This window comes from Oncorhynchus mykiss, chromosome 11, assembly GCF_013265735.2.
Source record: "Oncorhynchus mykiss isolate Arlee chromosome 11, USDA_OmykA_1.1, whole genome shotgun sequence".
Classification (NCBI taxonomy): domain Eukaryota; kingdom Metazoa; phylum Chordata; class Actinopteri; order Salmoniformes; family Salmonidae; genus Oncorhynchus; species Oncorhynchus mykiss.
This window is the reverse complement of record NC_048575.1, coordinates 34,139,922-34,155,338: the sequence shown is the minus strand read 5'-3', so window position 1 is coordinate 34,155,338 and position 15,417 is coordinate 34,139,922. Positions and strand designations below refer to the sequence as shown.

General features: G+C 43.3%; 1 protein-coding gene across 4 annotated transcripts in view; it reads right to left on the bottom strand.

Annotated features, from left to right (window-relative positions):
* Nucleotides 1-460: 460 nt before the first annotated feature.
* Nucleotides 461-15,417, bottom strand: part of LOC110535601 (disks large-associated protein 1) — a 246,163-nt gene continuing 231,206 nt past the window's right edge. For 3 of the 4 annotated variants that reach the window (XM_036935331.1, XM_036935328.1, XM_036935329.1), the window contains 4 exons: nucleotides 11,088-11,509; nucleotides 7,265-7,356; nucleotides 6,489-6,641; nucleotides 461-5,078 (listed from right to left, as the gene is read on the bottom strand). In XM_036935331.1, coding sequence (XP_036791226.1) covers nucleotides 4,860-5,078; nucleotides 6,489-6,641; nucleotides 7,265-7,356; nucleotides 11,088-11,509 — 886 coding nt within the window. In that variant the 3' untranslated portion in view covers nucleotides 461-4,859. Of the gene's footprint in view, nucleotides 6,155-6,488; nucleotides 6,642-7,264; nucleotides 7,357-11,087; nucleotides 11,510-15,417 lie in introns of all 4 variants that reach the window. The other variant, XM_036935330.1, reaches the window with a different exon arrangement.

Genomic DNA, 15,417 nt, shown 5'->3' with positions numbered 1-15,417 from the left:
TAGTGTGTTACTGATGGTAGGCTTTGTTACTTTGGTCCCAGCTCTCTGCAGGTCATTCACTTGGTCCCCCCGTGTGGTTCTGGGATTTTTGCTCACCGTTCTTGTGATCATTTTGACCCCACGGGGTGAGATCTTGCGTAGAGCCCCAGATCGAGGGAGATTATCAGTGGTCTTGTATGTCTTCCATTTCCTAATAATTGCTTCCACAGTTGATTTCTTCAAACCAAGCTGCTTACCTATTGCAGATTCAGTCTTCCCAGCCTGGTGCAGGTCTACAATTTTGTTTCTGGTGTCCTTTGATGGCTCTTTGGTCTTGGCCATAGTGGAGTTTGGAGTGTGAGTGTTTGAGGTTGTGGACAGGTGTCTTTTATACTGATAACAAGTTCAAACAGGTGCAATTAATACAGGTAACGAGTGGAGGACAGAGGAGCCTCTTAAAGAAGAAGTTACAGGTCTGTGAGAGCCAGAAATCTTGCTTGTTTGTAGGTGACCAAATACTTATTTTTGCCCCACTGTATAAACTTATTTTAACCTTTTGAATATTGTCTAATTAATATAGAAATCATACCGAACAGTTAATTCATCACGATTTCCATCACAAACAAATGAGAATTTTCAGTCATAAACATGTTTCTCTTATACATTCACCAGTTTATTAGGTACACCACCCCGTTCACGAAAATGGATCACTCCTACAGACAGGGAGAAATGTGGCCGTGGCTTGTTATATAATCCAGGCAGACAGCCATTGAGGCATTCCGTTACTGTTGGATTGAACGTTAGAATGGGCAAAACGAGTGACCTCAGCAATTTTGAGTGTGGTGTGATCGTCGGTGCCAGGCGCCGACGATCACACATCTCAGAAATGGCTACTCTCCTGGGCTTTTCACGCATGACAGTGTATATGGTTCACTGAGAATGGTGCAACACACCAAAAACATCCAGTCGGCGGCAGTCCTGTGGGCGAACAGGTGGTTGATGAGAGAGATGGAGGGAGAATGCCAAGAATCGAGCAAGCTTACAGGCGTGCCTTAAACAGACAAATAACGACACAATACAACAGTGGTGTGGACAACTCCTCGATCCTTGTCACGGATGGGCTATTGCAGCAGACTACCACACCGGGTTCCACTCCTATCAGCTAAAAACAAGAAGAGGTGGCTCTAGTGAGCACGTGATTACCAACACTGGACAATTGAGGAGTGGAAAAACTTTGCCTGGAACAATACAGCGAGTTCAGTTTACTTGAGTGGCCTGCGCAGTCCCCAGACCTCAACCCAATAAAGCATCTTTGGGAAGAGATGATGCCATCGCATCAGCAGGGACCAACATCCCTGTGGAACGTTTCCGATGCCCTGAAGAATGCAGGCTGGTCTGGAGGCAAAGGGGGGTTCCGACCCACTAGTAGATGGGGTGTACCTAATAAACTGTTCCGGTGAGTGTATATGGCTACCAGGGATTTTCTCTCGTGTCAAAGCAGTTTCAATAGAGTTTACAAACACCCACAAACAGTCTATGAAAGCAAATTTGTTCAAGATTGTCTCACTCATACAAGTAAGTGATAAAAAAAATACTTAATATAAAGAAATTGCAAAGTGATTGGGTTTGCAGAGAGTTTGTAATGGTGTATTTTGACAAGAGAAGTTGATCTAAACCATTAAACCACAGAACTCTTGTAATGTTCAAGGGATTGTTTCCCAAAAGGCACCCTATTCCCTATTAAGTGCACTACTTTTGACCAGAGCCTTATGGGCCCTAGTCAAAAGTAGTGCACTTAATGTACTATATTGGGAATAGGGTGCCATTTGGGACGTATACCTGTTGACTGGGTTTATTTACAGTATGAGACAAAGCCTTTTCATGGGTTACACACCATCCCACACACACACACAATCCCACCCACGCACACACGCACACACACACACACACACACACACACACACACACACACACACACACACACACACACACACACACACACACACACACACACACACACACACACACACACACACACACACACACACACAGAGACAATCACACGTGCTTTATTCTTCTTCCCCTGAGGCTGATTTGTGCTTGACTATCACAATATAAATTAAGGCTGATTACTGACACAGAATAAAAGGTGTCTTTCATCCCAAAGAGAAAACCATATAAGAAGGAGAATCATAAAACACAGCATAAGGGCCTTGTCAGTGCATAATAATAATGATAACAAACGTGAATCATTTTTTTTCTGGGGATTAATAAATAAACAGTGGGCATAAAACACCAATAAACACTTTGTATTATTTTTATATTACTTTCAAGTGATTGCGTCTCAGTTTGGATGAGGAGAAAATAATAATTCCCACTGTCGTTTGATAGAATAACAAAATATCTTGTCATGTAGAACATTGGTAACGCATTACATTTAAAGATACCCTTAAAGTAAAGGAACATCGGCAGTAGGCGACTCTTTTTTTAAACTTAAGGACAAATTGTATTATCAGCACAATATGATAAACAGAATGAAATAAGTTCAAAAGGAAAATAATGACATGAAGACATTTCAATTAGCTCATGTCGGCATGCGTATTATGTAGTCAGTCGAATGTTCTTCATACGCGCAGGCATATATTGTTCCGTTGAAAATGATAGGCAGGGTTTGTTTAGGTATGGACTAACAGTGTGTCGATTCTGCTACGTTAATCAGAGGCTCCGTCCCAAATGGTACCCCATTCCCTACATATTGCACTACTTTTGACCAGAGCTCTATGGGCCAAGGGTCAAAAGTATTGCATTATATAGGGAATGGGGTACCATTTAGGACACATCCATAGTGAAAAGAAAGGCCCGTTTGGACCTTGAAAAATAGGAAGCTCTTCAGAAACAAGCAGGTAAACCCCATATACTCACATACACATTAGATACACACATACACCTGCACTCAAAGACACAGGCACGCACACTCACACGCACGCACACACTCGCACACTAAACGGGGCAGCAGGTAGCCTAGCGGTTAATAACGCTTGGCCAGTAACCCAATGGTTGCTGGTTTGAATCCCCAAGCCGACTACGTGGAAAATCTGTTTATCTGCCCTTGAGCAAGGCACCTAACCCTAAATCCTCCTGTAAGTTGCTCTGGATAAGAGAGTCTGCTAAACTGTCAATCACCATTTTTATTCTGGCAGACCCTGATTTCATTGCACTGACCTCTCTCTGAGAGCTTGCCATGAGCCCACCTAACTCCAGACCTGACTACCAGGCAGGACAGGCGTTGTCAACCCTAGAATCCTACCACATCCGACACAGAGTTGATTTATTTATTAGATTTTCTTCCTCTACAAAGACCTGTATTGATTATTGGTAAATACTATGAATCCCAAGCTACACCTCTCATCCAAATCCCATTTAATAAAAGGTTTGGATTTTACAAATGAAAGTCATTTTTGCACATTGATATTATTGTCTACGTTGAACACCTTTGGACAGTGTTGATTCAGCTACTGCGCAAAGTCTCTCAGAGTACTCTGAAAGTACAATAACAAAATAGTGTGTGATAAATGTATGTTGCTCTAATAGAACATATTGGTGTTCATAGGTGTTGGACTAAAATCATTGTATCAAACCATTAGTGTATACCCTTTTTCTTTGCATTTCATTGTTTTTAAAATATGGTGACTCACTATAATGCTTATGTGTGTGATTTCATTGCCAAGTCATGTAGAGCTGCTGTTCCCTGGATTTCAATAATAAGGGGCGAATCCTAAGTTATACTTAAGTTTACTTAGTCTTCCATTGACATCAATGCATGACTAAGTGAAAACATGACTTAAATCGAAGTTAGGATTGAATCCTAATTGAAACATTTGAAACAGTTTCAATGGTCGCTGCTACATTCTGTCGATGTCTCTTATGTCTCCGGAAGGTTTTAGACATGTCTCAGGTGTTCTCCCTAACAATTCAAACAGGTTTAGGTAAGTTACCTCAAATGAGTGTACATGCATGCGTATGTGTGTGTGTGTGCGTGTGTGTGTGTGTGTGTGTGTGTTGTGAACCCCGTGACAGTAGTATCCCACAGGGGGAAAGAGACTGAGTTTCCCTATTGTCTGCTGTTATTGTGCTGTGAGTCACAGTAGCAGCCTCACCCAGGGTCACCAGAGTAGAGAGGCTGGCTGTGTCTCAAATAACCCCCTAGGTAGTTATTGTTTTTGTGCACTAGGTAGTGCACAAAAACAGTGCTCTATTTAAGAAGTAGGGTGTCATGTGGGACACAGTTGCTGTCTCAGGCTTTCTGACACCCAACAGGATTAGCTAGTGTGCCCTGACAGCACTCCGTCTAGACCCACTGGTACACTACCCCTCCCTCAGTAACTTTCCTTCTTTTCCAATGAATCAGAAACATTATACATTATGCCTCAATGCTGTGGTACTGGTATACCTGTTGTTTGGGTGACAACAGGTCACTTGGTTGGTGGAATATCGTTAAGAAGAGTTGACATCACAAGAAGAAACATCGCTGGGAGTGAGGAGTGGGGGGGGGGGGGGGGGGGGGGGGGGTGGGGGGGGGGAGCTACGTCAAAGCTGAAAGTTCAACGGAGAGGATCAAATGGAGAGGATAAAAAATCATAAATATACAGTATTCTCACTCAACTATAGAGCTGTGACCGTCCCCCCTCTTTTGTTGAAGTAAATAAAGATGTGATTATATTACAAGCACCCTACCCTTGCCATTCAGTGCTGTGTGTGCCTGTGTGGGTGTTTGCGTGCACCATTGTAGGTGCGTGTGTGTGTGTGTGTGTGTGTGTGTGTGTGTGTGTGTGTGTGTGGGAGGGTGGGTGGGAGGGTCTCTGTCTCTATCTGTGTGTGTCTCATAGTCTGGTCTGGGCCTCGGGGATGTAGATCTCAATACTGTCTGCTGTGCTCTCGGTGACAGAGCTCTGTCGGACCGCGAGGGCCCGCTTGGCGGCCAGCAGACGTTTGCGAGCCTCCAGCCGCTGTCTAACAGAGCTCTCCAGAGAACGGTCCCTTGCCAGGGGAGGATGGCCCCTGTGGGGCTTCTTTGGCACTGGAGGGGCGAACCGTCTCTCCTGGATGGACGGGGGAGGACAGACAACTACAGTTAGAGGCCATCTTCTGTGCCTCTGGCAGTAGGGGCACAACGGCAGCCATTTTGTGTGGAGGTTAAAGAATGCATGACTGACATGACATCAGCAGTTTGTTGTAGCTTGCATGGTGTGAGAGCATGCAACATGGTTCACGAGAGTGAGGTTATGGTTGGTGCCCACATGAAAAAATACTATAGCATACTATAAATACCATTGTATTTGCTGTAGTGTTTTTGCTGACTTTACTGTAGTACACTGTAGTATTTACTACAGCAGGAAAATAAAAGAGTAATTCATGTAGCGTTTTTGCAGATTGTAGTATACTGTAGTATTTACTGTAGTGTTTTTGCAGACATTTCTGTAGTATTTAGTGTAGTTTTCTTTAATATAGAAGTGGAGACTTTCTCCTTCAGGAAATCTCCTTGAGAATTACAAAAAGAGCAAATTCCCATAACCTCTAGGTAGGTAGGACTGGGATCTGAATGGATAATTCATAACCTCTGCTCTTTTCTATAACTTGTAGGGAATAAAATATATGGTCTATACTTGGTATGTAGGTTTCTCACTTGTGGGTGGCATAAATTGCAATATTAGGGGAGGCGAATGGGCAGTGTATATGTAAATTAAATGCCGTAGTATTTACTATATTTTAAAAAGTTTACAGTTTTTGAGGAATGTAGAGTTTTTGCGTATATTACTGTATTATTTACTACAGTGTTTTTTTTTGTGTGGATAATACTGTAGTATTTACTCTATTATTCTACAGTATACTACAACATTATATAGTAAGTACTACACATGATCAAGGGATACTACAGTGTGTAATATAGTATTCTACAGTATACTACAGTTTACTACAGATTTCTACAGTAAGTACTGTGGTATTCTATAGTAAACTGTTGTATTTGTTCATGTGGGTGGTGATGGCTGTGGCCATTTTGTGAGAGTACGCAGGCAGAAGGTAGGCGTGGGGTGTGCGTGGGGTAAGAGTGGCCAGCAAGGTCAGCGAGGCCCGACGGTGCATGGCAGGTAGAGTGACTTCTCAACAATCCAGCTCACTGTCAACAACAAAACAAAAAAATAAAAAAATAAAAAAACACAGCAGTCATGCAGTCACGTCAGGCAGGTTATCACACAACATTACAACAATCCTTTTACATGCATTACAACACCTTATGCTACATTGAACTAAAATCTACGTACGTTAATGAAAGTAGAAGCATCCAGGACAAAAACACCATTCCATTGTATTAGATTACGTCCAGACTTAAAGGGATAGGTCACCCAATTACAACATTGCTTACATTATAAACAATATTGCATTTTGTAATTTGGGGGAACTATCCCTTTAAGGTGGATCTGGCCTATATGGTCTACTACATTGAGTGGTACCTTTATCACGGGGGGGTCCAGGGGTCTCCAGTTGTTGGCTTTGAGTTGGTGCAGCTCATCAAACTTTAGGCTGATGTTCTCGATGGACAGCTGCAGCATGTCCCAGAAACCAGCCAGATCCTGGGAGATGGGCCTGGGGTTGGCATTGGGGTTCTGAGAGACACACACACACACACACACACACACACACACACACACACACACACACACACACACACACGCACGCATGCGCTCGCACCCACACAGACACGCACACACACACACACGCATGTACGCACCCACACACACACACACACACACACACACACACACACACACACACACACACACGCATGTACGCACCCACACAGACACACACACACACACACACACACACGCATGTACGTACCCCCCCCCCACACACACACACACACACACACACACACACACACACACACACACACGCATGTACGCACCCACACAGACACACACACACACACAAACACACACACTTAGTCAGGACAGGGTTGTAACCACTCTCATTTCCCCATCCGTATGTCATCAGCATACTGGTCTGGGACTATTTCACCTTGTATCTCCACACTTCAAGGTCAGTATGCTTTGAGTGGTGCTCGACTAGAATCCTATTTAGAATTTGCAACCATAGCGGTGTTTTGTTTGACACTGAGGGTCAATTATAAGCTTGTATAGATCATCTCATTATGTGACAGTTGGCTATGAAGGGCCTGCTGACGCAGTAGAGTGATTTAAGATTGGTGTGTATGTGTATTACATACCAGGTTCTCCTCACACAGCTCCCGAAACTGCTGGAACTTCTGAGACATGAGCAGCTGGGCGCTGCCTACTGCACTGCGGATCTTCCCCAGGACTGCGGAAAGTCACACACACACACACACACACACACACACACACACACACACACACACACACACACACACACACACACACACACACACACACACACACACAGACAGTCAGACATCAATCTTAAGTTAAATAACCTTGGAGTCACACAGACTTTGCCTTTGATGAGTGCAAGGCTATAAATATGTGGAGAGTGGGAACTGGGAACCTAAACTGTGAGATTAGATGAAAGGGGGAGTGTTTATCCTACACATCAAATAAACAACGCCCCCGCCATGCTTTGAGAGTGCCTACCGTCTCAATACACAACCTTGACTTACATGTCAGAGGGAGGAAATTCACTGCAGAATCCCTACACAAGGGCTGATCAGCAGACGTGCCAAAGTTCACCACCCTCACATAACGCTGTGTTCTCCCCATCAGAAATAATGCATTAGCCGTAGCCCTTTCCTGCAGTCAAATTACCAAAGCGCCCTCTAATGGCCTCATGGGTGGAATGTTATTATTATTTCTCATAATTTCGTAATTAATCAACATTTATCATTATTTTCTGTACTTTCTATATTTCAGTCTTCTGTGGTGCACACTGAACAAAAATATAAACGCAACATGCAACAATTTCAAAGATTTTCCTGAGTTACAGATATAAGGAAATCAGTCAATTTAAATACATTTGTTACGCCCTAATCTATGGATTCCACATGACTGGGAATACAGATCTGTTGGTCACAGATATCTTACAAAAAAAGGTAGGGGTGTAACGGATGTGAAATGGCTAGCTTAGTAGCGGTGGTGCGCGCTAAATAGCGTTTCAAATGGTGACGTCACTTGCTCTGAGACCTTGAAGTAGTTGTTCCCCTTGCTCTGCAAGGGCCGCGGCTTTTGTGGAGCGATGGGTAACGATGCTTCGTGGGTGACTGTTGTTTTTTGTAGTGACTGTTGTGTGCAGATGGTCCCTGGTTCGCGCCCGGGTATGGGGGAGGAGACGGTCTAAAGTTATACTGTTACAGGGGCATGGATCAGAAAACAGAAAAATCTGAAAAAAGTCAGTATCTGGTGTGACCACTATATGCTTCTAGGCGGCACGACACTATTTCCTTCACATAGAGTTAGTCAGGCTGATCAGGCTGTTGATGTTGGCCTGTGGAATGTTGTCCCACTCCTCTTCAATGGATGTGCAAAGTTGATGGATATTGGTGGGAAGTGGAAGACATTGTCTTACACGTTGATCCAGAGCATCCCAAACATGCTCAATGGGTGACATGTCTGGTGAGTATGCAGGCCAGAACTGGGACATTTTCAGTTTCCAGGAATTGGGTACAGATTGTTACAAAATGGGGCTGTGCATTATCATGCTGAAACATGAGTTGATGGCGGAAGATGAATGGCACGACAATGGGCCTCAGGATCTCGTCACTGTATCTCTGTGCATTCAAATTGCCATTGATAAAATGCAATTGTGTTCGTTATGCTTAGCTTATGCCTGTCCATACCCTAACCTCACCGCCACCATGGGGCACTCTGTTCACAACGTTGACGAAATACACGCTATCTGCTATCTGCCCGGTAAAGTTGAAACCCGGGATTCATCTGTGAAGATCACAATTCTCCAGTTTAACAATGGCCATCGAAGGTGAACATTTGCCCACTGAAGTTGGTTACGTCAAGGTCAAGACCCTGGTGAGGACGATAAATACAGATGAGCTTTCCTTAGATGGTTTCTGGCAGTTTGTGCAGAAATTATTCGGTTGTGCAAACCCACAGTTTCATCAGCTGTCTGGTTGCTGGTCTCAGACAATCCCGCAGGTGAAGAAGCCGGATGTGGCTTGTAGAATTGCATTGCAGAGGCAGTTGCAGTGCGTTCGGTGTGGTTTATTGCCCCAGCACAAGGTGCGATTGTGTAATGATCATGCTGTTTAATCAGCTCTTGACATGCCACACCTGTCAGGTGGATGGATTATATTGTCAAAGGAGAAATGCTCACTCGATACGGATGTAAAGAAATTTGTGCACAAATTTTTTGAAAACTGCGCATTTCTGGGATCGTTTATTTCAACTCATAAACGCAACATGGTATCAACACCTTGCATGTTGCGTTTACATTTTTGTTCAGTATATACATATACTATTCGGATGCAAACTCAAAATGTAATGCATTTCAACTCTATATCTGAAATGGTTCAAAGTGTCTCATTTTTTTAAAGCCCATAACTATGTGTGTAGTCTGTACTTGCTTTTGTTTCAGAGTAGATTTGTTTAAGACTACCAAGAAACACTGTGTGTGACCCTGATTTAGCCCAATGCAGTACAAGTCTAAATGAAGAAAACATTTATGTCACTAGGGACAAACCTAAGGAGTAGTATTCTAGTTGTACAAAGGCTACCACATTGGGCTATTCTGAGAATGCACCCCAAATGGCACCCTATTCCCTATAGAGTATTACTTTTGACCAGAACCCTACAGTACCCTATTCCCCCTGGTCAAAAGAAAGTAAACAGGGTGTTATTTGGGATGCAGATAGTGTCAGTGTAGGGCTGTCAATCTGGAGCTATGGTGCTGGCAGTAGCCTTGAACGATATCATTAAGTGAGTTTGAGAATGAAAACTCCTATTGAGCGTGGCTGTGAAAGGCCATTTTACTGTACAGCACAGATGTGTGGTGGGACCCAGCTGGCTCCCTATTGATAACTATGCCTGGTAAGTCGGCAGAGGAGATAGCAGGCAACAAGCAGGTAGTGTGGCCAGCTGCCATGAATACCCAGTGTGTCCCAAATGGCACCCTATTCCCTATGTAGTGCACTACGTTTGAACTGAGCCCTATCGGGCCTCGGTCAAAAGTAGTGCATTATCTTGGGAATAGGGTGCCATTTGGTACTCAGACAATTTCACTCTGTCTACTAAGTCTGTTGGGTCATTTGGAGGACACAGACATAGAGAGGGGAGGAGGGAAAAAACGCAGGGACACAGAGAGAGGGAAAACAATGGATATAACCAGTGGTGAAAAAATACTCAATTATCATACTTGAGTAAAAGTAAAGATACCTTTAATAGAAAATGACTCAAGTAAAAGTGAAAGTCACCCAGTAAAATACTACTTGAGTAAAAGTTTCAAAGTATTTGGTTTTAAATATACTTAAGTATCAAAAGTAAATGGAATTACTAAAATGTACATAAGTATCAAAAGTAAAAGTATAAACCATTTCAAATTCCTTACATTAAGCAAAGGAGAAGGCACCATTTTCTTCTTTTTTTGACGGATAGTCAGGGGCACGCTCCAACACTTAGACATATTTATAAACTAAGCATTTGTGTTTAGTGAGTCCATCAGATCAGAGGCAGAAGAGAGGACCAGGGATGATATCTTGATAAGTGTGTGAATTGGACCATTTTCCTGTCAAAATGTAACAAGTCATTTTGGGTGTCAGGGGAAATGTATGGAGTAAAAAGTACATTATTTTCATTAGAAATGTAGTGACGTAAAAGTAAAAGTTGGCAAAAATATAAATAGTAAAGTAAAGTACAGATACCACAAAAAACAACTTAAGTAGTACTTTAAAGTATTTTTACTTAAGTACTTTACACCACTGGATATAACCTTCACACACCATGCACCAACACCACCAAAAAGCACAAATGCAGAGAAGTGTTAGTGATTCTACTGAACCCCAACCCAACTTCTGCACCAGTTTCCATATATTCAGCGGAATATTCTCGAGGTGTGTAGCCACCACTCACTCTCGTCCGGCAGCTCGTTCTCCATCTCTTCCTGCTCCATCTGTCTGCACCAGCCCTCCATGCGCTCCATCTCGGCCTGCAGCAGCTTGAGGAACCAGCGCCCGTCCCTGGGACACAACGACCCCCTCCCCTCCACCACCTCCATTGGGCCCTCCACTTGGTCCATCCAGGGGTCGGGTGGGGGCAGGATGGATGGGTCGACACCCACCTCGCCGTACTCCTCCACAGTCAGGGCGTGATAGTGGTTGCCCGAGCCCTGGATGGAGACGGTGGAGGTGGCGGAGTCCCGGGAGAACTGACGGGGCATGGTGGCCGAGTGGCGCATCGCCATCTCTGGAGCGTCGACGGGATAGTAGTCAGGGTCGTCTAGATCGGCCTGGACCGCCGTGGTCACACTGTTGGACCTGGTCATCCTGTGGTAACTGGAGAGAGAACCACAGATCTAAGGTCAGATGTTAGAAAATGTGGGGCTAGTAGAAGACATGCAGGCGTAGTATATTAACAAAGATCCCAGATCAGATCAGCCAGGTGTGGGGTGTTTGGGAGGAATGTCATGGGAGCGTTTGGTCACTTGGCTGATTCAGAGGCAATGGAGCATGGTCTCATCAGTCCCCCTGTCCTGCTGCAGGGCTGAGTCTCAGAGATAACACACATACTCACCCTCAGGGCCACACTGTACAGCTTGGGGTGAAGCTTTTGAATTGGTTCGGGAGGCTTTGTGCCCCTGTAACACTCCCATTGCCAAGTCTCTCAGAGCAACGTGCCAACACACTAGCACAAAGTCACACACTTGTACGCAAATAACATATTTTCAAAACACGCACACACACACACACACACACACACACACACACACACACACTTGGCTGGTTCTATACAGCATCCCACCACCATCAGAGTGATGAATGAGAGGCCAGAGGCATGGTGAGTGATAGAGAGAGAGGTGCCAACTGAATGCACAATGAGTGGACAGTCAGCAAGCAGAGACACCAGCGGACTACAGCAGGACACACACACCCACACCCACACACACACACACACACACAAACAGTATAGCACGGACACACCGAAATGACCTGCCCACAGGGTGACACACATACAGACCCAGAAGTCGCTCCATCCATCTGCCTCACATCTCCGGTCAGTCTCTCTTCCTTCACCCATTCATCTATTCCACCTCTGCACCATTCATCACGCTCTTCCGCGAACAGAGAACAAGAGGGGAGGGGACCCCGGAGAGATCAAAGACACTCACAGTGGAGTTGTACCAGCCCTGGATGTGTGTGTGTGTGTGTGTGTGTGTGTGTGTGTGTGTGTGTGTGTGTGTGTGTGTGTGTGTGTGTGTGTGTGTGTGTGTGTGTGTGTGTGTGTGTGTGTGTGTGTGTGTGTGTGTGTGTGTATGTGCTTGCAGCAGTTAAAGAGTAGCTGTCCTCTGAGCAGGTGTGCAGTCATAATGATCTCAGCCTGCTTTATAGCAGCTCCCTCCTAACAACTTCCTGTCTGTGTCAGGGCAGTGAGGGGTAAGGCCAAACACAACCCATATTGACTGACTGAGGAGAGGGAGGGAGCGAGATATGTAGTGTTCACAGTCAGTCTCTCTGAGTGTTCACAAACAGCCCACTGACACCCCTATCAGATCACAACAATATCACAGTCTACTTGAACAGAGCAATACTCAATCATGAGGCATCAAAGCCAAAGGAACTGAGTAATATTTAGAAATGCTATAGATGGAAGGAATGTAGTGTGGAAACCTACCAAAAGAAGGTTTAGGCAACAACAAATTCAATCCCTTTTAGACAACTTCCTGGACAAAACGTTCCACTGTAATAGTGAAGGTCTAAACTTGGCAGTAGAAAATCTAAAAGGTATATTTGACCTCTCAGCTTCCCTATCAAATCTAAAAATGTCAAACAGAAAACCGCAGAAAATTAACAACAATGTCAATGGTTTGATGAAGAATGCAAAAACCTAAGAAAGAAATTGAGAAACCTGTCCAACCAAAGACATAGAGACCCAGAAAACCTCAGCCTACGACTTCACTATGGTGAATCACTAAAACAATATATAAATACACTATGGAAAAAGAAGGAACAGCACATAAGAAATCAGCTCAATGTAATTGAAGAATCAATAGACTCTAACCAAACATCAAATGAAGAGTTATCTATCCAAAACGGAGATGTATGGGTGTATGGGTAAACCACCTTCTCCAATCTTTTTGGCTCTATATTTTTATTTATTTAGCCTTTATTTAACTATGTAAGACAGTTAACTTCTTGGTAACAGGGGGGCAGTATTGAGTAGCTTAGATGAATAAGGTGCCCAGAGTAAACTGCCTGCTAGCCTGTCACAGATGCTAATATATGCATATTATTAGTAGTATTGGATAGAAAACACTCTGAAGTTTCTAAAACTGTTTGAATGATGTCTGTGAGTATAACAGAACTCATATGGCAGGCGAAAACCTGAGAAAAATCCAACCAGGAAGTGGGAAATCTGAAGTTTGTAGTTTTTCAACTCTTTGCCATTCCAATATACAGTGTAAATGGGGTCATATTGCACTTCCTAAAGCTTCCACTAAATGTCAATAGTCTTTAGAACTTTGTTTGAGGCTTCTACTATGAAGGGGGGCTGAATGAGAGGGGATTGAGCCAGGTGTCTGGCAGAGTGCCACAGGCTTGTGACGTGAGAGAGTTAGCTCTCGTTCCATTGCTTTTCTACAGACATAGGAATTCTCCGGTTGGAACAGTATTGAAGATTTATGATAAAAACATCCTAAAGATTGATTCTATACTTAGTTTGACAAGTTTCTACGGGCTGTAACGGAACTTTTTGAACTTTTCGTCCGACGTTCGGCTGGACTTGAACGCGTGCTTTTGGATTTGTTTACCAAACGCCCTAACAAAAGAAGCTATTTGGACATAAATGATGAACTGTATCGAATAAAACAAACATTTATTGTGGAACTGGGATTCCTGGGAGTGCATTCTGATGAAGATCATCAAAGGTAAGTGAATATTTATAATGTTATTTCTGACTAATGTTGACTACACAATATGACGGATATTTTTTTGGCTGCTTTGTTGTCTGAACGCTGTACTCAGATTATTGGATGGTTTGCTTTTTCCATTAAGTTTTTTTGAAATCTGACACAGCGGTTGCATTAAGGAGAAGTATATCTCTAATTCCATGTATAACAGTTTTATTTTCATCAACATTTATGATGACTATTTCTGTAAATTGATGTGGCTCTCTGCAAAATCACGTATGTTTTAGAACTACTGAATGTAACGCGCCAATGTAAAATTAGATTTTTTGATATAAATATGCACTTTATCGAACAAAACATACATGTATTGTGTAACATGACGTCCTATGAGCTGGAAACATGGCTGTGTTTTTCTGTGAGTTGGTGGTGACCTAAAATAATCCTTGTGGTGCTTTCGCTGTAAAGCCTTTTTGAAATCAGACACTGTGGCTGGATTAATGAGAATTGTATCTTTAAAATGGTGTAAAATACTTGTATGCTTGAGGAATTTTAATTATGAGATTTTTGTTGTTTTGAATTTGGCGCCCTGCACTTTCACTGGCTGTTGGTGAGGTGGGACGCTACCGTCCCACATATCCCAGAGAGGTTAGGAACAAATTCTTATTTACAATGACGGCCTACCCCGACGCTGGGCCAATTGTGCGCCACCCTATGGGACTCCCAATCACGACCGGATGTGATGCAGCCTGGATTAGAACCAGGTACTGCAGTGACGCCTCTTGCACTGAGATACAGTGTCTTAGACCACAAAGAATAAACTGCAAAAACATATACATGATCAAATACACATCTTAGAATCAACTATTAAAGACTACCAGAAACCACTGGATTCTCCTATTACCTTGAATGAACTACAAGGACAAAATAAAAACCCTCCAACCCAAAAAGGCCTGTGGTGTTGATGGTATCCTCAATGAAATGATAAAATATACAGACAACAAATTTCAATTGGCTATATTTAAACTTGTTAACATCATCCTTAGCTCTGGCATCATTTGGAGACAAATTTGACCCCAATAACTACCGAGGGATATGCGTCAACAGCAACCTTAGGAAAATCCTTTGCATTATCATTAACAGCAGACTTGTACATTTTCTCAATGAAAACAATGTACTGAGAAAACGTCAAATTGGCTTCTTACCAAATTATCGTACCACAGACCACATATTCACCCAGCACACCCTAATTGACAAACAAACAAACAAAACAAAGGCAAAGTCTTCTCATGCATCGTTGATTTAAATAAAAAATCAATTTGGCATGGGGGTCTGTTATGC